The 26,646-nt window shown below is 37.3% G+C and overlaps 1 protein-coding gene and 1 long non-coding RNA gene across 2 annotated transcripts; one reads left to right on the top strand and one right to left on the bottom strand.

The window, feature by feature from the left end:
* Positions 1 to 49: 49 nt before the first annotated feature.
* On the bottom strand, positions 50 to 20,796 carry tbx21 (T-box transcription factor 21). The gene is made up of 6 exons (XM_067429387.1): positions 20,030 to 20,796; positions 9,728 to 9,882; positions 8,400 to 8,521; positions 8,057 to 8,215; positions 7,627 to 7,688; positions 50 to 4,607 (listed from the first exon to the last, which is right to left on the bottom strand). The coding sequence occupies exons 1-6, from the start codon at positions 20,557 to 20,559 to the stop codon at positions 3,812 to 3,814; spliced, it is 1,824 nt and encodes a 607-aa protein (XP_067285488.1). The 5' UTR covers positions 20,560 to 20,796; the 3' UTR covers positions 50 to 3,811.
* LOC137055561 (uncharacterized) lies at positions 20,317 to 25,511 on the top strand. The gene is made up of 3 exons (XR_010900025.1): positions 20,317 to 20,447; positions 23,357 to 23,495; positions 25,408 to 25,511. It is a non-coding gene; the product is annotated as an uncharacterized lncRNA (long non-coding RNA).
* The last annotated feature ends 1,135 nt before the right edge of the window (positions 25,512 to 26,646 follow it).

Here is a 26,646-nt window from a genome sequence, read left to right as displayed (position 1 = left end):
TAGCTATTTAAAATAGCAATAAAATGTACAATATTAAGTATAGTTCAGTCTTTATTACATTTAGATTGAATCAAAAACATTATATATATATACAGTATTTTGACAGCTGTCAGAGGCAGAAACTTACTACAGAGCACCACTTTTATTATTGGAAATATTATTAATTGTTGGTTTTAACTCAACAGATAGATAAGGATTGTGCCAGAGAGAGTAACGTAAAAAGGTTCCTTAAAAGATCTGCCAGTGACACTCTTAAAGATATGAGGAGCATGATGTCCACCAGGGGTCAGCCAAAACATGGATTGATTGTTAATATGACAGACACACAGGCTATTTGTTCAGTATTTCAGTGTACATCAACAGTAACCAATCGTTTCATTGCATTTCAGTGTATAAAAAGAAACCAAGCATTAATTACACATCTTTTAAATTAACATAAAAACACTTTAATTGCACTTTAAAGTACAAATTTATTCTGTAACAGTTGTCAGTTAAATAATATTGTTGCCATCTCGTAGCAATTTTTAATAAAATTAAGTCTTAATAACCAACCTTAATAAAACCATAAGCAAAGTAATTCCTTCATATTACATTTGTAGAATTGAAAAAAATTCCCAGCATCTAAATTGCTTGGTACATGTTAAATAACCAAGCATTATATCTGTCAATGGCATTTTAAAATAATGCAGTCTAAATGACTCATTTGGTTTTGCATCAAAATACATATATGTAAAATAAACAGAGGAGGCAATTAGAGTCAAAATGCTGACTTAAAAAAACAACAACAATAATATTGATACCATGTTGTTTTTTGCACCATGTTACAATTTTTTTGGAAACTTAAATGTATCAATGGAAATTAATTTGAAAATTCATAATTGTAATTCCTATTTTACAAGTAATGTAGATACAAGTGGTTTTATATTAGGGCACAGACTGTGTGTGTGTGTGTGTGTGTGAGAGAGAGAGAGAGTGTGATCTGAAAGACGCAGAAAGCGTTTATAAATTGACAGTTTCCTGGAGCTCACAGGCTTCCGGTGTGTCCCAGAAGTCCCTGCAGTGGCATCTTGTCACCCACTTATCTGTCTGAGGTCATTTTCACCTTTGAATGCCAGCAGTGCCTGATAGGCTTAGACTAAAGGCTCATTCTTCCTCTGCGTCACTGACGTCTGTGTGTGGGCTGTCTGCATGTTACTATGTTGTTTGAATAAAGATGATGTATAGTCCGTCTGAAGCCTCTGCCAGGTGTCCATTTTTCCACCCTGTCTAACTGCATACCTTCATGTGCAACGCCTCAAGACACAATGCTGTTGGTTTCAGTATGTCCTGTTACAAGTCATCAGATTGACACTAGTGCGTTTATTCTAACCTGTTGACTTTAACTAAATGAAACCTGAGGATTACAAGGCCCTGTCTAAAACAATTGCCTTCACATAAGTAGCCAGTTTTGCAACTTTATTTTGGTTTTGATTCAGAGTTTTAACACTGATCTATACAGGCTCTTTTATTTTTTTAAATATGGATACTATTTTCACCGTTGACTTATTAACCTTTAACTCTTTCTTTGGCAGCCTGTCTATCTGACGCAGTGCAGGTTTTAAAAATATGATGCACGTTATATACAGTCAAACTAAAATTTATTTAGGCACCTTCAACATTTTCTCATATTATCACAGTTTATTCGCTATAGTTTAGAAAATGCTAATAAAATGACAAGAACTCAGTTAAACTGTCAGAACAAATAAATCATGACAGATAACTTTGATAGAAAGGTATGAAAGGATTACAGTCAAAAATCAGCTGTTACATTTAAGTACGCACTTAGATAATACCAATTTAGGTCAACCAATGACCAAGCAATGCTTAATTTTGTTCAGTCTGTGGTGTAAAAGGTCACATTAGCAATCAAAGAAAAAAAACACTCAGTGTCTGAATAATTTTGGTCCCAAATTTTTTCTCAATCTTAAATTAAGCGTCCACTGTATGAATAATCTTTGGGGTATAATGTGTCAGAGTTTATTTTGCTATCCTCATTTACGTAAATTAACTAGTGTCCTGCAACCACTAGTAATAATTATATCTGATGTCTGATACATTTTTGGTTTGACTGTATATTACTGGCTTCCATTCAAAACTTCTGAGTCTGTAAGATATTTTGCTTTATGTTTTGCAAAAAGGGCTCGGTCACACTTTAGATTAGGGTGTAATTCTCACTATTAACAATCTATTAATTGCGACTTGCCTCAAACTCCTAATTACTGCTTATTAATAGTTAGGTAGTTGTGAATATGGTCATGCAGAATAAGGCATTAATATGTGCTTTATCAGTACTAATAAATAGTTCTTCAGTGCTAATAAGGAACTAGTTAATAGCGAGAATTTGACCCTAATCTAAAGTGTAACCAAAGTCTCTAAGGCTGCGTTTATTTTTATTATATCCTTTTGTTGTGGTTTTTCTGCAGTCGTCACACAATCCTTTATTCTAATATGGTGATTTGGTGCTCAAGAAACATTTGTGCTGTGCAATATTTTTGTAGAAACCGCGAAGGAAATAAAACTGCTGTCTAAAATGCATTCTATCAACCATGTTATGTCTGTCTATTAAAAGATGGAATCCCAGCTGGTGAATAGAGCCATGGTCTGTTAGACATCACGGCTCTTTTATTTCCAGCATGTGTTGTCTGAGTGGCCTAGAGTTTAATGTGCTTATTGATTGTGCTCCCTGTAGGGGTGCATTTTGGGATTGACTGGACATGCAAATAGTGTAGCTACTGTAATGAAGGCTCGCATTCGAATGCCCAACGTATTAACTCTGTGCTAAATTGTTATGCAGCACGCAAGTCCATGCGTCATTAGCCTGTTTAAATATAAATCTGTTTAATGTGGAAATTTCTACTGTGTTTTACAAATGGACAACACTGGATTATTGTACAGTGACAGTCTGAAAAGCCATTTTGAAGATCAGCACATGCTTACAGGTCTAAAGCATCACATCTTGAGTGAGTGAGATTCATGTCAGAGGCAAATTAAAGGGCTTGTGCACAATTATTATTTATTTTGTTTTGTTTTTTGCAGCCGTGCGATAGCTTTGGAGGAGAAACAGACTGAAATTGAAGTCCTTTTAACTCCTTTGGTATGTTCATGAAAGAACAAGCCATGTCCAAATTGCAAACAGCAGATGCATGACTTCAATTTCATGTCTGTTTCTCATCCAAATCTTGACATGTAGCACATGAGTTGTATGAACTACTTTTATGGTGCATTTGCGTCCTTGAAGCTTGAAAGTGCTTTGTTGTAATTTCTTAATAATGTCTTTAGAACGACACGAGGGCGAGTGAACGATGGCAGACTTTTTATTTTTGTGTGAACTATCCCTTTAAGTCCACGTTTTAAAAGATCGATGAGAATGTGACTTGATTGTTTGTTCGAGTGTGCTTGTGACGCGTGGGTTTTCGTGAGGTGTTTTCATGTCTGTGGCTGATGAGGGGGACAGAGACAGTTCCTTTGGGGGAGTGTCAGCAGGTGTGCTGTGAAATCTTCAGCCGCTAAATTCACACAGGTCTGGTCGTCTGTGTGTCTTCAGGCCAGTGTCTCACCGCAGTCACATCGTCTTCATCTTTTGTGTGACCGTGACCTTCAGAACACCTCCACATGACCCCCAAACATCTAACACAGGGAACACAAAGCACAGAGGGGCCACCTAACACCTGGCACTGTAGCTACTATCACAGAGAGCTTGATCCTTGCGTCTCGGGTCATGCGGACAGACGGTGGGTGGAAGACAGTAGGAGCACAGTCTGGGTGCTGGTCTTCAGTGGGTGTAGAAGCCGTAGTAGCCTGCATCACTGCAATTGTCCTTTTCGCAAGCCTCTGCACTGCGGTTGGGTGGGGAATTTTCCGTGCTGGACGTATAAGGCGACACGCGCCTCTTCTTGCTCTCTCCTCCCTCGAACAAACCTGAGTCGGCAGAGTCCACCGATTTAACAGAGGGGGCTTCCATCCAGGCGTCCTCCCCGGACTCTTTGGACTTCTCTTGGAGCAGTGGCTGGCGCTGGGGCTCAAGAAGCGACGGGGAGGGATGGAAGCGAGAGTTCGCTGCTGAGGGAGAAGACGACGCAGCTGGGGATGAGACGGTTCTAAACCAGCCGAGACTAGACCCGGGTTTACTGTGGTGTGGGTGGTTAAGGTACTGCGTTGAGGGCCGTCCTGAGCTCCACGACCCTGGGTTGGTGGCAGGCACCGGCCCGGAGGCAAAGGGGCTTTCGGGGTAGTAGCTCAGCGGGTGGTGGGGAGACGTCTGAAGCGGAAAGGGCTTGTAGAGGCTGTTCGAAGGGTATTCACTCTCGTACGCGTTGAAGTCGAGACGGTTTGGCGGCAACCCCTGCTGGCTGGGCAGGTACCAGCGGCTGTGAGGGCTGGTGGCGGGGTCTTTGGGGCACTGCTGGGTCATGCTGACAGGCTCACGGCTGTAGAAACGGCTCTGAGACAGGGGACTCATGTACTGATCAGACAGGTACGGCTGGTGAGGGTAACAACCGCCTGGAAGAAGCTGCTGGCTCTCGGTTGGGGAAGGCGTGAGGCGGTCCGAGTCGGGAGGTGCATACAGCCTACATGAGAAAAGAGAGGTCAAATTAAACAGGCAAAACCCCATTTGAAATGTTATCGGTGTTTATGAAAGAATGACAGCTAGTGTTTGAAATGGGTACTGCAGTCCAAATTCAAAATACTGTTTGCCCTGCCCCCTCCTCCTCAGATTTGATGCTCACACGAGTTGCCAGTTTAAGAACATGCTCAATTGACAATGTAAGGTGAGGAGACTTCGATGGGTTGATATCGTGTTTTAATATGCTCCCTTTTATTGAGATTTTTAGATGGATGCCGAGGCTTTTCAGGTCGGGTAGAATCATAGACTGTAAAAAAAAATATGGATGTAGTGTCTGTGATGTCCCCCATAGGAAGCCGTTCTGAAGTGTAACGTAGAGACGAGCAGGCCGCTGTCGTCTTGCCAGCATGTCATCGCGCGTCACGTCCGGATAACAGAAAATGGCTAAAGTGGAGGGACGTGGGCGGAGCTTAGGTGACGCAATGACTAACAGACAGCGGATAAATAGATATTCACCTGTCACTCAAAGTAACCATGCCCTTAAAGGTGAACTATGTAGTATTTTTGCAGAAAAATATCCAAAAACCACTAGGCCAGTGTTATATATTTTGTTCAGTTGAGTACCTACAATATCCCAGATGTTTCCATTTTCCATTTATTTTAACTAAGGACAGGGACGTTGCAGCATTGCATTTGAGAGAGTCACCTGTCAATTGCGTCATATCTGCGTTACCCTCGGTTTCGGCTTTTATTTGGCAGGAGCGCTTTACTCTTAGCAGTGTGAACAACTGAACGCACGGAGTAACGTCATAACATCGTTTTAAACTCACTTAAATGTATCTAATATGATAAACAGAGCTACATTACCTCAAAATCATAACCGGAAGAGCGGATCTGTGCAGGCGCCCGGCAAATGAGTCCCGTCCCGTCATAATAAAAGTCCCGGTATTCACAAGGCGGGTATTTGTTTAACAATTGCTCCAGCAGCTTTGCTCAGGTCCATAACACTCGGTCCTGCTCTGCTTTAGACTACAGTAACGTTAATAACCGCATGCATGAACGTGATTTCTGCCCGAGTCCTATTTTTCACCGGCTGTGATGAGAAGACCACATCTCCCAAGATGCTGCGCTCACACTTAGCGTCATCAAACTACGCATTTGTTTTGCATAGGCGCCTTCCAGTGGACAAAAGCTGCATAGTGCACCTTTAATTATGCAGAACTTTAAGCCTTTATATAGTGTAAACGAATGAGTTATAAAAAATTCTCCCCCCAACAGTTGTCAAGTAGGGCAAAATTAGCCGTATAGACCGAAACCACAATATGTACCAGCCTGTAAACATGTTTTTTTTTTTTTGTGAAGTTGGGAATTTTAAAATGGGGCTCAATGAGATTCTGCTCCCTTCTGGAGCGTGTCCCTAGTGGCCAGTTGATGAATTGCAGTTTAAATTACTTCTGTATTGGCTTCAACAGAAACTGGGGAAGGTTGCCGCTTAGGTGGAATCTGCGATCTCTGACCCAGTTTGTTTGCTGGCTTCCATGGAAAATACCCTGTGTTTTCACATCAAATTTTTTTTAGTTGGCCAAATTGCATTTCTGTGAATTAAGTTGTATAAATTCACAGAAATTCCATTTGGCCAACTGAAAAATTTAGATGTAAGCAGTCACTAGAAAATGTTCAATTGGAGAGGCCTGACATTTTTTACAGTGTGACTGCAGTATTGTTTTTTCAGAGAAATGTTTATGGGAACTATTGGCCCCACTTTATAATAGGTGGCATTAAGTACTATGTACTTATATCAAGAAATAAGTACAATGTACTTACTGTGTTCAAATTGTATTGCAAAGCACTTTTGCTGATATTGAGGTGGGATACAGGTAGAGTTCGGGACAGGTGTGGTAGGGTCATAGACCGTAAAAAATATGGACGACTCGACATAATTCGTTTCCGCTTGCCAGAGTTGAAGCTTTCAGGCGGCTTGCACGGCGCTGACATCTTGGGACCGAGTGTGCGCAGTAGAGAATTCGGGACCAGAGTTGCGCAGGAAGTAGAGCAGGAAGTACAGTCGCGATATCAAAAGCCCGCCCACACTCTCGCAGATGCAGAACAATTAATTATGTTGGTGTGAAATAAACAATTATGGAAATGTAGAAATTAAAGCTAAAGCTCCAATCTGCTCCTAAAAATCCAGAAAAAAGCCGTTAGTGCCTCAGTGACAAGTTCACTCAGAGAAGACGTCAGTCTCAGCTGTCAATCATGACGGCACCCCCCCCCCCGTTTTTATAACATCAAATAACTAACTAAAACTAAACTTATTTTAAAAACGAACACTTGAAATGAAATCATCGTGATGATAACTGCCTTCAATGACAAACTAACTCTGGGGGGAAAATATTTGAAGTGTAATTTTATTGTTTAGTTTGCATCGCGTACATTAGAAACCACAGAGGGGTGGCTATACTGGGACCGGTCACCGGGAGGCGATTGAGGCGCGAAAGCTTCAGTTTTTGAGAGGGAGACTGCAAGGGAGACTGGCTTGGGTGGGATGGGTCAGTTTAAGGGAAGGGTTAGGTGTAAGGGAAGTGCCAACTGTGAAATTACAAATGTAACTACAGCAATTAATTACAGATGTAATTACATGCAGGTATTTTTAAAATGTAAGTACAATGTAAAAACATGTATGTACACAATCAGTGCATTGTATCAAATGATTAATTAAAATGTTAGTACATAGTATTTAGGCCATCTAATATAAAGTGGGTCCGAACTAGTTCCTAAATATCTGCAAACATATTATGGTATTTTTATGCTTTAAGACAGTAAAAAACTTACATACAGCACCTTTAAAATAGGATAATTGAGAATGGGTGTTGAATTTGAATGTAAGGAAGTGGAATTTAAGCGATTGGAAATTCAAAGAAATTCATATGACTGAAATTTTGAAAATAGACAGACAGAGAGAGAGACAGATAGTTCCACATATACCAATCTTTATGTATTTAATTTAATCCAGGCTTACTTACGTGTCATAATTGTCTCGGAAACCTTTAGCAAACGGGTTGTGATCTATTTTCAGCTGAGTGATCTGTGAAATGGCAGGGGAAGGGGTTGGAGAAAGGGCAGAGAGAGAGAGGAAGAGAGACAGAGAGGGTAAGATTAAAGCCACATTGGGCACATGAAGCACAGTCAGAAAGACTGATAGATCACTGTCGTTACGAAATAATGCATGAATTACACTCATACTCTTTCCTACAGCCACAGATCTCCAGCACACACAACCCTTTACTACCATCACAGACTCAATGTGCAGACATAACATGACTCTCATTTGGGTCGGCCCACACTCTGATGTCATGTCTTTTTGTTTGCTGGAAGCAGTGGTTATGTGGAAGTTGCAATCTGATTAATAAGAAAATAACCCACAGCATGATGTGTTCAGATGACATGACTTACATCTGCATTCTGGTAGGCAGTGACGGCAATGAACTGAGTCTCAGGGAAGACAAACGTCTGAGTTTTAGAGGTAAGGAAGGGATCCTCTGTTCCATCCTCCTTCACCTCCACGATGTGAAGACGTGGTTGGTATTTATGGAGCGACTGCAGCACTATCATCTGTATTCCAAGCAATGCAATAGTCAGTGAAATAGTGCAGACATGCTATGGTGTTACAGCAGAATGATATATTCAACCCAAAACGTACTCTCTGTTTGACTACAACCAATGTCGACATAGATGACTCAGGTGTGGGTATGGTGTAGTAAGACTGCTTAACTGTCTGGGTTTATTATTATATTACCTGTCCCACATTGTTAGAGCTGCCTTTGTTATTGGTAAGTTTCAGTTTGCCAAAGGAAACTTCCTGTCTCATCCAGTGATTCCCAGTGTTGGGAGAGTCTGGATGCATGTACATTCTGTTTCCTGTAAAAAAAAAAAAAAGAATTAAAAAAAAGAAATATTTATATACTTAATGCAGTTTAAATATGCATGTATTTAACCCATATTATTGTCAGTGACAGTGCTTTATTACTATTCAAAATTTTGGGGTCAGTAAGATATTTTAATGTTTTTGAAAACGTATCTTATGCTTGCTCAATGTAAAAAAAAAATGTTGGTTTAACTTAAAAAAGTAACCTGGTTGCCTTAATTTTGAGTTTATTGAAATTAAAAATTTGAGTTGATACAATGAAGGAAATTGGTTTAATAAATAGAAATTCAAAATATTATTGTATCTGAACCACATAATTTTTTTTGATAAATCATGAAAATAGCTAAATTTGGCATGTTTCACTTGTGTCATCACAAATAAAACACACACACAATTACCCAATATGCTTCTTTAAAAAAAGAAAATATTTTAATAATATTTGAATAATGGTTGTTGATTCTCAAAAATGTTCATTGTATTAACTCAATTAATTTTAAGGCAAACAGGTAACTTATTTTTAAATAATTTTTTGAGTTAATACAATGAACATTTTTTGAGATTCGACAACCTTTATTAAAATATTATTAAAATATTTTTTTTAATGTGGGCTTAGATACAATAATATTTTGAGTTTCTATTTATTAAACACATTTCCTTCATTGTATCAACTCAAATTTTTAATTTAAATAAACTCAAAATTAAGGCAACCAGTTTACTTACTTTTTTAAGTTAAACCAACAAAAACCAACACATTTTTTTAGAGTGTGGGGACTTAAGGGGAACATTAGCAATATGTTCTTAAAGCATATTTTTGTTAGCTGGGTAAGTGCCATATTTAGGAGTATTTCCAACGCAAAAAAGTACTTTGTAAATTGATTATAGAATAAGCCAATTAAGAGTGCAATGTCAAGTTTTACAAGCTGCACTTCATTGCAATCTCCCTTGAACAGCAGTTGCAGAACAGAGCTGTTGTGGTGGGCCACATGCTTATGTTCCTCTGATTGTGGCATACAGTGGTATCAGAAACACTCATGCATTTCTAGCCACAAAAAGACAGAGCTCAGAGGATGTGAAGTTTTCTGCACTGCTCAGAAAACACACACCATGAAAACCACAATTCAGATAAAGACATGTATCTTATTTGGAGGGTTTAAAAGTAGATAGTGGTCAGAAAAAGGCAGTGTATTACTATCGGATACCTGGCATGTTGCCTTCTGCCTTGCCACACTGGACCCATTTGCCTCCTTGGTACCTCCAGTGATGCTGGTCAGCAAGAACCACGTCCACATATATGTTGTAATGAGCCGAGGGGTCCAGTGAGCTGATGTTGAAGCTGAGGAAAGGGAACATCCTCCTGTTGACAGACAGATCAGAAAACGCAATAAGATGCATTAATGCTATTTGTTATGGATAAAGATGTGAGATTACTGACATCAGGGATGGAATTAATCACAATTCTGGTCAATAGTATTATCCTGACAAATATAAATATATAAATATAATATAAATGCTTTTTTTTTTTAGATTTAGTCTAAATAAAATATATACATTTACATAAATATGAATTAAAATAGAACTATATAAAATAACTTTAATAAATAGAAATTAATGGTGGGGATTTTTTCTTTAAATATATTTACTTTAAAAAAAAAGTTTACGTTTATAAAAAATGTTTAATAATTATATTTAATTATATTTATTTATTATTAATTATACATTTCATAATTATTTTGTTATTTTTGTTAATTTATTATTATTATTAATTTTTTTTTTTAAAGGTACATTATGTGTATATATATTTTTGGTATTGCTCAAAATCCAAAAATAAATCACCACTCCTCCTCCTGAAACATGTTTCCCTGATTTACTATTGTACGCCTATTATCCACATTTTTTTCCTAACAAGTCTACTTGGTTTTAGATTATAGGAAGCATTTCCGGTTTGGGAAAATTCCACTCAAAGAGACTGAAACAAATCATTTCAAATAATAAGGTTGTGCTGCAAATAATCCTTCTCTTCAGTTTGACTGAATGAGCTGTACATATTTTCTCATGTTCACACTGCATTCATTTCCTCCTGATTATTTTCTTTTTTTTTCTATTTTGTATTCCACTGTAAGAGTATGAAAAAGAACAACATATACTGCACATTCGTGGTCTGCTCTTACAATTTAATTTACAGTATTTCCCATTCATGATTCACAGGAATGCACTAAGAATCTGTTGTTGTTCTCCCTAAATCCTCACCTCACACATTTTTTAGAAAGTAATTGTCTCTCCTGTTCACTTCTTTTTATCAGTGTTTTCTAAAATATTTTTCTAAAGCAGTTAAATCCAATAGGATATTTATTGTCTGTCAAAAAGATTATATTAAACATTATAACTCAATGGTCCAGATAAACAATTTTGAATGGCAATGGCAATGCATTTGTCACATTCACGTTAGTTTGGGTTTGTTACATTTTGTCGTCACCTGCCTTCATCAATCACTCGTTGTCACGGACACTAATCACGTTCAGCTGTGCACTCATCATGAAAACCTGTATATATTTTCGATTCAGTTCAAGTTCAGTGTCCGGTATTGTCGATGTTAAGTGTGTATTGCTATTCTTTTTGCCTTCCTGTGGGAGCTTTAAAGAATAAACCCTTTGAACTGAATCGTATACGTCTTCCTCATCTGTCTGCCAGCCAGCAACAACCCGTGACAGTTACATAATACAGACATTTATTACTACAGTGATATTTAACACATCCATAATATTGCTGCGTAAATAATTGGGGGTTATTCAGGGTCTGTTGTGGCAATTTGTTAATGCTTTAACACTTCAATATCATTTTGATGTTTGATGGTTGAAGGGGGACTAGAACAGTGTCATCTCATTGTACCCAGTTTTTGAAAATGCTTATTGCGCTCATAGAGCAAACCTTTTACTGATTGTTTACAGTTTAACAAAAGTACTCCCATAATTTGCGCAAATGGGTCTAAGGATAAAGGTGGATAAGTGTTTATATTTTAGACCTAGCATTATGGTTTAAGCAGGAAATTGCGTACATATATCACTCCCCTGTGCTTGTCTTCTCAGGTCCATAAACAGAGAAAAGCTACGTTGATGTGTTTGGTGTGGGAGTGGCATAGGTTAGTTGTCACAATTAGAGAGAAAAGTTGACATGCTAAATATCAAACTTTTGAGTAACGTTTTAAACAAACATCGAAAGAGGGGAGTCTGCTAACGCAACAGAGCACGTAATAAAACAAGAACCAACATTGGCTTGTGAGTACGGTATTTTATTGCACAGATAAATTGCCATATGTAGCTCTTTAACAGAGTTGTAAAGCATTATCTATTGTGAAGTGTCATTTCATTATAGGCTGTTTTAGCGTTGTGCTGGAATTTATTTTCAAGGAAGTACTGTGTCTATTAATGGGTGTAGCTACAGTAACGTCTTCAGCTAGTCAGCTTGAGATCCTTTCCATCTAAACTGATTACATCTCTTAATCCATTTAGGGAATGTTTATGAGCAGTCATGTACATCTGAAACACAGCCAAAGCAATGTTCTTCCGCAAAATTCACAGTTTTGTTTTTTTAACTTCTAGAAGGCCAAAAGTTACATAGTGTACCTTTGATAAAGATTGCACCCCTAAATTGCAAGAACACTCTTTAAGAAAGTGTTCTTGAAAAAGGATTTATTTTTAAACCGTAATCCTTTATGCTAAGGTCATGCTACATGATGGCAATTGTAAAGTAAAAAGTGATCCCATATATGAGGATGAGTATTTGGTGGAATAAACAATAGTTATGTGTGCACATTCATTGCGATAGAGAGGTGACTGGGAGCAGGCTGTACGTGAATCTTTAATATGACTATTAATAAAACATGTTGGGAGATGTGATTGCTGTAGTTTCCCTTGCTAGACAGATTTTAATCACGGTGCAGTGAAGGAAAGGAGGTAACTAGGAGGTCAGTGTGTCCCATGGCAGTTAGGGTGAAGTTTCCAAAGAGGCGACTTAGTCACACACTTCCTATAAAAGACCCAGCATTTAATGTTCTACAGCCTTGTTTCTGTGTCTTTTCACCTTGGCACATCCTGTGATACAACAAACATTTGATATCAGCCTTGCTGGATTTAATTCAACCTCACCCAATACTATGACGCTTTCAGTCTCACTAATATACTCCAGAGATGACGTCTATGGCACATGGCTGCCTCTCATTCAATAGATTCAACAGTTGCAGGCTACTGCTCATGCTTGTATGTTTCCCCTCAGCAGGATGCTCCTGTCAGGTGACACTCAAGTGCAGTTGTCTGCTCGTATCTGTGTCTGTATCATATCAATTCCATGAACTGGATACAAATAATTTGTATATGGCTCAGAATGGATTTAGGTTATGAGTATGTTTATAAAAATCTCTCACTCTCTATCCTGTCTCCTGTGCCTTTGAGCTAGCTGAGTGAAACTGTAAACCTTTTTTAACATTGGGAAGAACATGGAGGTCAGATTATTGGAATTAGTTCTGCTTTATATAGAAATTTGACTTTGTACGTGGATATGGAATTGTTTGTTTGGACACATTTGTGGAAATTATCTGCTAATTCTTAAGAAATTATTTTTGAACATGACGTACATGTACTCTACCATACAAAAGAATGGGCTCAGTAAGATTGTTTTTGGTAACACTTATTTTACACATTAGGAATAACACAAAATTATGCATAATTACATGCAATTAACCCTAAACCAATCCCTAGCCATGCATGTAGTTAATTATTATTACTCAGTCCTAAATGTATAATTGCAATATAATACTGACAAATGTAACTTTTTTTTAAAAGAAAGTAATACTTTTATTCAACAAGGAACAGTAAACACTTAAAAAAAATTCTATTTAAAAAAGAAATGCTGTTCTTTTGAACTTTCCGCTTATCAAATATCCCTGAAAATTGGTATCAACAAAAATATTAAGCAGCACAACTGGTTTCAACATTGATGATAGTAATAATAATAATAATAATGATTTCTGAAAGATCATGTGGCACTGACGACTGGAGTAATGGTGCTGACAATATGTCAAATATATTAAGAAAATAGGTATTTTATATTGTAATAATATTTCAGAATACTGTTTTATTGTATTTTAATTTATTTTCTATTTCTATTAATAAATCTGTCATTGGTGGGTGTTTTTCAAAAACATTAAAAAGCTTACTGACCCCAAAACTTTGTACATTATTGTACTGTAAATCTAAACACTAAAACAATTTAAGCATTGATATTTCACATTTAATGGAATAGTGCAATGCAAATTATATTATAATTTATCTCATGCGGTGTGATCAGTTAAGATGCATGAGAACCGACGAAGTTTGACTTCATCTACAAGAAAAAAATCATCATGTTGTGTATGTACAAATGTGTGAAAGTTTTTTTAAAACCACACAACAACAGTTCAATGGTACTTCGTTACACTGCCTGTACTTTTTTTTGTACTTTTTTAATGACAATGTCCGCTTGCACACAGAACAACATATTTCATTTTGTGTTTCCAAGAAGTTACACTCCAGTGAGTGGAAAGAAATAAAGAAGCACCGGTTTGTTTCAAAAGGGAGAATGATGAGATTTCTAACTGAAATAAGTTTCTCTTTTCAAGTAGGGTAAAGGACGCCTGATGTCGAGGATTGGAGGGCGATGACGTTCGTTTGGTACAGGGCGGCATAACACAAGCGGACGGACTGCCCACCCGCGGGCAGCTGTAATCAATCATCATTCTCAGATAGAGCCCTGGCATTGTGGGGCCTTGTGGTGGTGAAGAGACCGAGCAGGTGAAGGGTTTCTTCTTCCACATCAGTTGTCAATATAAGTGAAAACAGAAACCAGAATCGTCTCTGTATAATTCAACGCTCATACGCTCCCTCCTCGTTCTGAGTTATAACTATACCTTCTGTGGCAGTCACTTTCCTCATCTGACTGAGCCTCAGAAATTGTCATACTTTTTTAAAATGAGACATTTATAAGAAATCAGTACCTGGAGAGGGGGAAACCAGTGGGTTCACCACTGAGAGGAATGTTTTGCATGAGTGGGAGTTCAAGGTTTACGACAAAAAGTTAGAGGTTAACCTTTGGAAACTTATCTGCCACTCCTTGACTCAGTGATGGAGCCATGAACATGTGGTAGTAGGTGGTTGCCAAACAGAAATGCCTCCTCTGCTGTCTAGGACTTTAGGAAGATACAGTTTTCCATACGTGATTGCCCTTAGCACAAGAAGTGCTTGGTGTGATCAACGCAACATTGCAGAGTAAAAAAGACAGAAAGGGACCATCAAAAAAAAAAAGAAAAAGAGGGAAAAAACTGTCTGGATATAGACCGGTGAGGGGGCTTTCTCCCCGAGCCTGTCATTGATTTGCCAGGACAGGAGTTCAGGTCTAGTTTGCGTCATCCTCCTAGTCTTGATCATCTGAAAACATGCCAGTCTGTGGCTGCTAGCTGTTGTTTTTATACGTAAAGGTAAAATATCAAACATGACACAAGCAGATTGAGATGTACAGTAGGCATGTTTACGTGGTTATTGTAAGCTATTATGTGAATGTGGTTACATTCAGAAACCACGATACATTTGCTGATGTTGGAGAATTGTCATAGCTGTAAGTGAGGAGTTTGTAGCACGGCTGCTGAAAAACAGTGGCTGGAAACGGAGCAGCCGGCAACCACAGTTACAGACGATCCCTTTGATCTCGACGGTGTTCTACTGATGTGCTGCTGTCACAACTCATCTGTTTCTGTCAGAGCTGCATGATGGGATTCTGCTGGAATCATGTACACAGTGATCAATCTGTTCTGTAGTGAGCGGTGACTATTCAACAAGTTTGCTGCTTTTGAGGTCTTGCTTTTTTTTTGTTGCAGCAAGACTGCATACTCCATGCTACCAAATACAGCTGAACAGGAAGTGATTGTTAGACGAAAAAAAAGAAAGAAAGAAAGCTCAAAGGCTACAGACAGAAAGACCTTGAATGGTGCAGGAGGAGAAACTGCATATTTTATGCAGCGCCTCTAAAATGACTATAAAGTGGCCCCCAAAGTATTAGTATCAAACTTAAACATTTCTTTGCATTATACAATAAAATACAGGTAATACTCTACAATTATTAACTAACATGAACTAACCATGTGCAATACATTTGTTACTGTATTTGTTAATCTTTGTTAACATTGGTTAATAAAAATACAACTGTTCATGTTAGTTCACAGAGCATTAACTAATGTTAACAAGATTTTAATAAAGCATTAGTAAATGTTGCAATGAACATTAACAAAGATTGATAAATGCTTTATAAGTGCAGTCCATTATTAGTTCATATTCACTGACGTAGTTAACTAATGTTAGCTAATGAAACTTGTTGTAAAGTGTTACCAAAATTAAAATAAGCAAAACTCTTCAAGCAGAGTACAAAAAGTTAGACTGATTTTAAATTCATATTAATAATTAATTAGGCCCCACTTTATATTAGGTGGCCTTATGTACTTACATCAAAAAATAAGTACAATGTACTTACTGTGTTCAAATTGTATTGCAAAACACCTTTGCTGATATTGAGGTGGGATACGGGTAAAGTTAGGGACAAGTGTGGTGATATGGGTCAGTTTAAGGGTAGGGTTAGGCGTAAGGGAAGTGCCAACTGTGTAATTACAAATGTAACTAAATAAATGAATTACAGACGTAGTTACATGCAGGCATTTTTTCAAATGAGTACAATGTAAAAACATGTATGTACACAATAAGTGCATTGTATCAAATGATTAATTACAATGTTAGTTCATAGTAGTTAAGGCCACCACATATAAAGTGGGTCCATTAATTATTAGAACTTTTTTTGGTTGTTTAACTTAGTAGAACATGTCCTTAGGTCATGCGATGAACTAGATCCGCTATAGGATGCTTTTGTGAACTTTTTACATCCACTAAAGTCATGCTGACATCTGTTAGTAATTAAAAAAATGCCTTAGTAAAGTGAAGTTAGGTCTTATAAAAGCTCTAGCATCAATTGTTTGCGGATGCAACTTGGTTTGCTTTGTTATACAACTGAACTAAACAAAATATGGTGTAGGATTTACTTTGAAACAATTTTCACTCAGAAATGTAAAATTTCACAAGTTACGCAAGTAATAATTGCAAAAAAATGCAAAAAGGCAGTTCATACATTTATTTAAAAAAAAAAATTGTTCACACAATAAGATAATTTGAAGAATGTTGGTAATCAAATAGCTTTAGTGACTATTGACTGTCATTTAATTTATGTTTCACAGAAGACAGAAAGTCGTACAGGTTTGAGTAAATATTGAATAATAATTATTGGGGTGAGTAAATAATGACAGAATTTAAATTTTTGGGTGAACCATCCAGATACTTTTTGCAGCCACTGTTTATAACTGCCATGTTTATATCTTACCTAATGCTGCAATTTAAAGGGGGGCAAATAAAGGCCGGATAAATTATTCATGTGCAACTTTCTGCTGTGCTGCATGGTTTGTACTCATTGTGCAGTATCACCCACAGTGAGGTGATACTTCTGTTTGTGAGTATAGAAACCCTAAAAAAGTTTCTCTAAACTGTTTTAGACTTCTCTGCAATAAACAAATGCTTGGAAAATTTCGAGCTTTTGGTGGGTTTAAACATGAGACATGTGAATCCACTGAAGCGGAGAGAGACAGCTTTATTTACACATAAAGCAGAGACCCATGACTCCTCAGAGTTTGGTTTTCACCTAACCTACGAAGGTCCTACTCATTCACATTTCCTATGCAAGCACCTGAGGCCAGAATATCTTTAATCTAAAATCCCCATTCCTCTTTTAAGACGTATGTTGCAGACGCATTTGAAATAAGATTTTTTCTTTCACTCTAGTGTTTATCAACCACTAAACACGCTGTGGAATGGATCTTTGACAACATCGGTAGTTTCATATCACTCCCACTAATGTTCTGTGAGGTAACATTTTCAGGACTTTTATTCCAGTTATTAGTATCATTTGGCACTCTCTTGTTGCCTTATTTGCCTCTAAGCCTAGCATAAAAGCAAGACAACGCTCACCTACACCAATCTATGTTTAGCTGATGGCCCTGTGCCTGTTTAAGGGTGAGGTTAGGGGCCAGTTTTAGAGTTCGACTTGAAAAGGGCCGAAGACCTCTGCTCTCGTCTCAGACTGTGGGCCTTACGGTGCATTTCAAAGCCCTGACTCGGACTGCACCTCGACTTCTGAGGAAACGTGCATCACTGCGCTCACAGAGTACCAGACCAGTGGAGAGAGAGAGAGAGAGAGAGAGAGAGCAAAGACAGCGAGAGAGAGAGAGAGCGAGAGAGGAAGAAAGTGCCTTCCTTCATTTCCTGCACTTCAAAGCTACCTCCACTGATGTGTATGGCCATCAGAATCTCACTGGTGCTCAACCAACTTAACCCCCCAAATGCACCACCCCCTCCTCAGTTTTCGACTTCCTGTCTTGGGCAGAATTACCTGAGCTATGGCACTCATTGGCAATGAGAGCCAATAAACTAACCCTTATGCACATTACACTGATATATACCAGAACATAATAATAATAATTAGCTGCAAATAATGTGTATTTAAATAAGTGGACTCAAGCAGATGCAATTTCTAGAATGTGAAAGATAACTTCTCTAGATCGGATATGAACAGGAAATGTAAAGATTCAAAGGCACAAAAAATGAATCATCAACGTCATGATAGCATTTAATATGGTTAATCAAAACAAACAAGTTTTTCTCGCTTACGTAAAAGATTAAGTGATCCATCGATTCCCACAATAGCCTGTTTAATTGTTATACAAGGCTGATTTGAAGTACTATGTAACATTATTTTTGTAATTTATGCCATTAATAAACCACATGATATATACGCTATTTCATTATGTTTTCTTTCTATTCTGAATGTGCTGCACATTCAAGATAAAGACGGTTTGAAAAAGGCTTCAAGACACCGGCCAGTAGGCTACAGGTTACAGAAGCGTGCATTCACACACTTACACACACACCATACACCATACACATAAGATGCATGCATATCTTTGTAAAAGCTAACAACAATAATAATATTGAAAAATATAAATAAATAAATATCTCTGTTTTGAAAATGTAGCCTGATTAGTTTTGTGGTGCATAAAAGTGTAGTAAAAAATTAAATATAGACCGTTATAAGTGATGACCATTATAAGGTGAGACTAGTTTTTAAAGTGATAATGTGAATTCAGTCAGTTAAAACATTAAGATAAAAACATTTTGTTGCCTCTTCCTTTCAACTTTAGATGACTTGCTTTCAAGATCATATTTTAAATGTATATTATTTCGTGAAATTAAAATCCTGCATATTGAAAAATATTGAATACATTTCTGTCTCTAAATGTTACTGTTAAGTCTCTGAAATATACTATTTGGATGTAAAGTGTGAGCGCCCCCCACCTCCACCCCGCTTAATTATTAATGTGTTTTTCATGCTGTCAATTCTCATATATTTTAACAGAAATTATTTTTATGGTGGCAGATGTGATCATATTAGATATTATAGGTCAATGCAACAGTATATATATATACGCAAAAAAGATTCTGTGATAAATATTGTTACTAAACTGACATATAATGGCCTATTTAGAAATAATTATAAAGATTTATCAGTTAATATTTTAATCCGTATCATGCAATGACTGTGTAACGTGTGCCTTGAAAGCAACTCTGAAATGAAAGTGTTGCACATCTGTAGATTATAATCATCAGGGACATGTTTTAGATATTAATGCTCGCTGACCTGTCAACTTTCCCCACAAGCACTTTCCTCCCTCTAGTCTCTATAGGGACCACCACCAGTAGTCTAATATTAAAAAGTCATACTATTTTGATAATAATAGAGTGATGATAATAAATGATGGAGATTTTTTTTCTTTTTTGTTTCTTTTGGTAATAATTACTCACGGTAAATTCACGATAACTACGTTTGGTCAGCACGTTCTTTCAGAACATTGTCGTCCTTATACTGAAAAATAAAAAATAAATCTAAAATATCAGCAGTTTTTAACAAGCTCCAGTCAGAATTGTGTCAAACAATAAGGTCATTTCAGTTTCAAACATTTGTGTCAAAGTGCATATAGGTGCAGTGAGAGAATTTGACAAATAGTTTGTTTACTTTTGACAATAACTGAAACCAGGTCGCGGTCTGGTAGAAAAAAGTGATTAGATCAAAAGATCTCTCTGTAATTAGGCTTCTAAATTTAAGACACACATATATGCCAAGGACTCGATTTCATGCCCACCTGCCCTGGATGGCACAGCTGGCATTCATGAGTAGCCTACACAAGTAAGAGGAATAAACATTCATATGGGGCATTTGTAAATGCCGAACGAACAGTTTCTTGCTCCAATTGCGCACAAAAGCTTTGCCATGAAAACAAACGTCTATGCTAATGACACACTAAAGAGACAATCCATAAGGCTTCTTACCGTCCCTGTTTCGTAATGATCATCTCTGTCTGATACTTGTGGAACTTTGCCCACAGCGGGTAGTTGTTGAGGAGCACTTGTGTCTTCCCGGACACCTGTAGACCAGGTAAAGTGTACATCGGTGCTCGCGGGTACCCGTGCTGAAAAGACGCCGTGTAGCTGTCTGCGCTGCTCGGGTACACGTCTTTACCGTTGGCTGAAGAATACGCATCGGCTCCGGCTGGAACGTAAGTATGTCCCGTCCCGCTCCGGCTGCTGAAGTGACAGCTGCCGAGCGGAGACGGTGTGTAAAACCTCCCCGTCTGCGCTCCGGCACTTTGGTGCTCCGAGTGGAACGGCAACGTCAAACTGTCCTGACCGTTTGGAATCGAATCCTGGTAGTAAAACCTCGTGTCTTGGATGCCCATTTTGAAGTCCGGTAAGTCGCGGTTTCTGTGCAGGTGGCTGGTTAATTCTGCGTCTTTAGCGAAACTTTGCGCGTCTGTTCCATTCAACATATTGAAATACAAATTCCTGCCTATGCCGCCCATCTGCAGCACCGGTCCGAGCTCACTGGAGGTGTCATAGGTTTACCGTCCGTATGCTTTATCATTTAAAATAAGACTCCAATACAAACTTTCTATGAACTACAAGTTGTGGAGCTTGTCTGCAAAACGCGCCGTGGAATCTAGTTTTAGACTACTTGGACAATCTCCCCTTTTATTTATCTTAATATGTTGAAGACATTACCACTATGAATTTGGAATAGGAATCGGACTTCAAACACATGATAAGACTCTATGATATATCCATATCTCGAATTGTAATTGGTCCGGAGGTGGGCTTTACACTCAGACTGGGCGTGATAGGCTTGATGCGCGAGGACGGGCCTTCCCCTATTTACATGGGCTTCAGTTTGATATCCACTTAATAGAACTGAACTTTGTTACAATGTTAATTCATTGAGTGCATACTGAGTGAACTTATTTAGTTAGGCGCTTATATGCGTATGTGTGTCTATATATATATTCACACACACACACACACACACACACACACACACACACACACACACACACACACACACACACACACACACACACACACACACACACATATGGTGTATATATAAGTATAAGTATATGTATGTATTTTATATATATATATAGTGGAAAAAAAGAGAGTGAGTCGTTTTTATCCATTTTCAACTGAATTTATTTACTTTTTGAATCTCATGTTTATGATATTACTTCTCACTTATATTATATACATATTATATACAACACCTGTAACATTTAAATAAAGACAAACAATCCGTGTGTTACAGATTGTTTGTCTTTATTTAAATGTTACAGGTGTTGTATGTAATATGTATATAATTATGTCTTAGTGTTCACTATAGAAAGTGTCTTTTCCAACAACTGTGATATCATAAAGACAAAGTCTGTGTAAAATGACAAAAACAATGCAGAAAGCATAAATAAATAACACTAAATGTAACATATAATGTATATACTTTCATATGTTAAAAAATAAGAACTAATAATTAACTATTTTTAAAGTACTTTTTACTTAAAAACTAAACATAATTTTAAGGTATGAATATGCATTGCTCAAATAGTATTTTCTTTTATTTCTGGATTTTAATATAATATAATATTTTAACAATGTAGAAAATGTTTTAGCTTTCTCACTTTACTTTGTTGTTATGTGAAAACTAGTCTTGTGTTGCATTGTGTTGATTTTTTTATTAGCCTATAGTTCAGCTGGATTGAACTAATTATACACAATTTTTTACAAATTGTTTCTCTAAAAAACATTACACCCACATACACCCCACTCACACACACGTGTGATTGTCTGTTTTCATGTTTTCTTCTAGCCCCCTACACTAAACCTACCCCTAAACCTACCCATCACAGAAAACTTGAAAATGTCACAGAAACCAAAAAATGTCAAGCCATAAAGTCAAGGAGTTTGGATATTGACACCTTTGTAGGGACATTTTGTTCCCACAACTTTTTACATGAGCCACGCACGCACGCACGCACACACACACACACGTTTGTTTTTGTGACATATGGGGACATTCCATAGGTGTAATGGTTTTTAGGGTACATGGCCAATGTCCTCATATTTCATCTTCTCCTTGCAATGCCTATGTCATACCCATGTCATTATACACATTTGTGTCCCCATATGTCACAAACACACACACACACACACACACACACACACACACACACACACACACACACACACACACACACACGCACACACACACGCACACACACACACACTCACGCATGCACGCACACACAAACACACTTTGTCCCCCCCAGTGCTATGCAGGTATGACACAATTGCCTCCCCGCACTGTCATTTCTCTAATTTCACTTTTCTCCTAGCAAGGTGAACTCACAAGGTCACCAGCTGAACTTATTGGTGTTGACACCTCGGATGATAGCGTATTGTCCCCAGTGACGTGTTCACCGGGCTGGGCTGATATACTCTCCACCTGCCCTGTGGGAATGACCGCCACCTTTTAGGCCCTTAGTTAAGCTGATCTCCCTCAGGCGACTTTCACCACGAAGGTACAGAACACTAATGGTGCGCAGAAACAGCCCTCGTCTACTGTATCAGCAATTAAACAAATCACACTACGCACACAACACACTGCCCTGCAGTCTTTTAAGCATTTAAGCAGTGGCTTTGAATGCCACAAACATAGTCGGCGCAGTTATCACAGGTGTATGGCAAGAGGGAATTTACATTACCACAGCTCTTCTCTGGAGCAGTTTCAGCTCGTAGCTGCGTATGCAAACGTTTTACTTTGATTGTAGCAATGACATGAAAGAACAAGACAGTCAAATGATTCACGTCTTATTCGTTGAATATTGCATCAGTGTCACCCTGTTGTTGTACAAGACCAGCAGCAAATATTTTATTGAGGTCATATTTATATCTGTGGTCATAGAGTGACAGAAGTGCTATGATGTGAATGATATAGGACCAGGATCTGATTCAATTTCAGGTGAGATTTGGCACGATATGTTTGCTTTTAAAAGTAAAGCTCTCCCAAAATCATGTCTTTTCAGTTGATGCACAATCAGAGAGTGATGTGTAAGATTGCTAGATTTCTTTATCACACTTCTTCTTCCTGCAGTTTCGGGGCTAGAGTTTTCATGTGGTGGGGCAATGTAGTGAAGTGTAGTTCTGACTCATCCTGTGCTAATGGTTTTTCTATACATCTGAGATTTTCCATCTGTAAAGATCTGTTAAGCAATATACCTTCAGCTATATGCATCTGTGATCAGTTTCTGTCTGTGCTCTTTCTTTCCACAACAGCGTATGACTCTTGTCTCAGCAGCGGTTACGGAGGGGAGAGGACGATATAGGGCCTAGTCGGACGCCCACGGAAACTTGAGCGTGTCTAAAGCTCGCATGGACCCAGACCACGCCTGCACGCCATCAGTCATGTTTTACGGTCGGTACCCCGTGTTGTCAATCTGGCACTTGTTAAATGTCAAATCTCACTTCCTTTTCCTATTTACTTCACTCTGGACTTACTCTAAGTAAAAAAAAAATGCTTTAGATACCGTAAATAGGCCTGTTTTATTTAGTGATTTTATCATCTTCAAACACATAAATAAATACTCTTTCTCATTTTGTTTGATAGCAAAGAACATTTAGAAATGTAAGTTAACATTCTCGAACATGTACATTCTCAAATAGAAAACAGTCTAACATGTACATTCTCAAATAAATAAATAAATAAATAAATAAGGTTTTCTTTTATTTTTATCCTTTTGTTGGATAGCAAAGAATAAACATTTTGTTCATAAACTTTAAACATCAATTAAATTGGCATTTTAGAATTACTATTTAGTTGCTCATAACATTCATTTCCAAATTGGACATTTGTGGGGATCTTTGAACTTCTTATAAACTTTCTGTTGACTGTACATAACGTTGCACCTACATGTTGACTAACTCTAATACTATTTGAGTATTAGTAGACTTTTACGGTTGGGGTTATGGGGTTATGGGTTAGTAGAATGAATTGACATGTACTTGCAAAGTTACTTATGTCTGTCGGGGACCATCAAAAAATAAAGTGTTACAGTATTGCTAATCAGGAACCTAACAGGAAGAAAATAAAATGCATTCAAGCTTAAGTTTTACATTCTAATTAATTTTGTAATATGTATGTTTAAATACGTTCAGCCATGCAGTATGACACATCCACACATGATTTTTCCTGTTAATAAGCATAACATAAAATAAAATTAGTTAAAGCTTTTCTTCAGTGTATGCTATAGGAAACGATGTCTCAAATCCTGTGGTTTGACATGCTAATTTAAAACAACTATATACAGCATTTAAAAAAATCTATATTTTATTTATTGCGCCTACAATTTTATGAGCTCATATCAGACCGACTTCAATAAATATTTTAATTAAAAATAATAATTGGTCACACTGAAGGACTATTTAAATGAACTAGAAAAATCTGTTACAGCATCTAAAATGCTTTAAATTAAAATCTTTAACATAAAATCTAAATGTCTACCCATTAGCAATGTTGTATGGTTCTCAGTTGCACTTTCAGATGGTGATACTCAGATTAATTTGTGATCATGAACTCTGAAGATACATTGTCTGACTGGTGTTTGTGGGTGAATATGTGGAAGTGGATGAGGACATAAGTAAAGCATGTCTAATAATCACCGTGCGAATAGCTCTGATTAGAGAGACTTAGCGGCATATGTTTCTTCAAGTCAGGCCTTCCTGTCAGGCACGGGGACCTAATTAACGCAACATATGATTATTTGAATCCCCGCTTTGGGTGTGAAAGAAAGCTTTTGGGAGGCACCGCCACTGTGAACGTGGACAGGGGGGGGGGGGGGGTGGAAAGGCGGCAGAATTAAAAGGTGTAGAGAGAGGAGTGAGAGACAGACAACTAGAGTGAAGGAGAAGAAGAGTGGAGAAGGTAGCACTTAGTGCTCTGCGGAATTCTCACCCGATATCACGTGATCTCCTGGAGAAGTGCAAATGTATTCTACTGCAACCCTAGAAACAAACAAGCTGCCACTTCCTTCGTTTATAATTAGCTGGTAATCAATGCTGAGCCTCTTGGAAAGGGGAGAAGACTTGTCAATGTCCATAAGGTGTTTCAATCAGCAATTTTGCGATTTATGTCCCTAAGTCTTAAGCCACCCGTGTGGCGAATCATTCTGTTAAACATGAGTGTTAACACCTACTTTTTTAACATTGCAATAAAGGCGGCTGCATCCATCAAAAGAGATTTTCCACATGTGCATTCATTTTTGAATGTGTGTATGCTGTTGTTGTGGGGTTTGTGTTTTCTGAACCCTGTGTCACCTCCATAAATTCAGGGACTGAGTGTGAGCTTGAGGCGCCTGAGGAGAGACCCACATGCAGATGTATCCAGGGCTCTAGACGTGACCTTTCTACTGCAAGTGTTCTTGGAGAAAAAAACAGATAAAATAAATATTAGTAAAAATACTTTTTGTCTGCACATCATTTCTGAGTTCTGTATTCTGTTATTTTCAACCAAACTAATGTCATTCTTTCTTTTTAAGTTAAATGATGATTTCACCTTTTATGATGCTAAATATCCCTATCAGCATCATAAAAGGTAAAATCATATATATATATGTCTGATTTTTCTCTATTAAAAAAAAAGAGTTTTTTTGTCAGGCTCATCGTTTTTTACTGGTACTTCTAAACGGCTGAGGCTGGGATTTAGAGGGTTTGAAGTGAAAGTATTTTATGAATACTACATGCGTAGAGCATTCTTTCATTATTGTTATGTCATTTTTGACCGAAGTGGCTTTTAGAGGCTTTTGCATATGAACTCTTTATATATACACATAATATGAGAGGCTAAACAGGAACTAATTACATGTCAGGAATATATAAATGGACATCCGAATATATATTTATAAGTCTTATAAGTTTGAATATATAACTGTACATTGAATATACAGTTTAAGTCTGAATATGTAGTTATAAACCTGAATATATATATAAATGTATATCCAAATATATATAAAAGCTTGAATATATAAATGTTCACCCGAATATATTTATATGTCTGAATATATAGTTATAAGTCTGAATATATAAATATACATCTGAATATATTATAAGTCTAAATAGTTGTCTAAATATAGAAAATGTAAATAATATAAATCTGAATGTGTAGTTTGTTTAATTATATCTATATAGTATATGACTATATAAGTATATGTGCATTTTATATATTTTATTGTATTATTGTATTTGATATTGTAAACAGCATGAGGGTGGTTAAGTGATGATAGAACTTCCGTTTTTCCATTTTCTTTATTTTAGAATATTTCTTTATTACTTGTCTGCATAATTTTTAATCAAAATACAATAACTTGCTCTGAAACTAATTTTCTCTCCCTCTGACAACACTTAAGCCACGCAAGCTACGGGCTAATGTTAAACAATAGCCAAATAGCTGTTTAGAAAACGCACATTCAATCTGGCTCCACTTCCTTTCAAATTATGTTATTATGGAAGGCAAATTTCATTAACTTAAGTAACTGCGCATTTCCATGTCATTTCAAGATTTCATCAGGCAT

The sequence above is a fragment of the Pseudorasbora parva genome, chromosome 21, assembly GCF_024679245.1.
Source record: "Pseudorasbora parva isolate DD20220531a chromosome 21, ASM2467924v1, whole genome shotgun sequence".
NCBI classification, from domain to species: Eukaryota; Metazoa; Chordata; class Actinopteri; order Cypriniformes; family Gobionidae; genus Pseudorasbora; species Pseudorasbora parva.
This window is presented reverse-complemented; position numbering and strand designations above follow the sequence as displayed.

What these genes read in the sequence shown, in the direction of transcription:
- tbx21 (XM_067429387.1), bottom strand. Translation starts at nt 20,559, where the DNA reads ATGGGCGGCATAGGCAGGAATTTGTATTTCAATATGTTGAATGGAACA. An exon ending in GGCAGAAGGCAACATGCCAG is followed by an intron (nt 8,522 to 9,727) that starts GTATCCGATAGT and finishes TTTTTTTTACAG; the next exon opens with GAAACAGAATGTACATGCAT. An exon ending in GCTCTAACAATGTGGGACAG is followed by an intron (nt 8,216 to 8,399) that starts GTAATATAATAA and finishes CTTGGAATACAG; the next exon opens with ATGATAGTGCTGCAGTCGCT.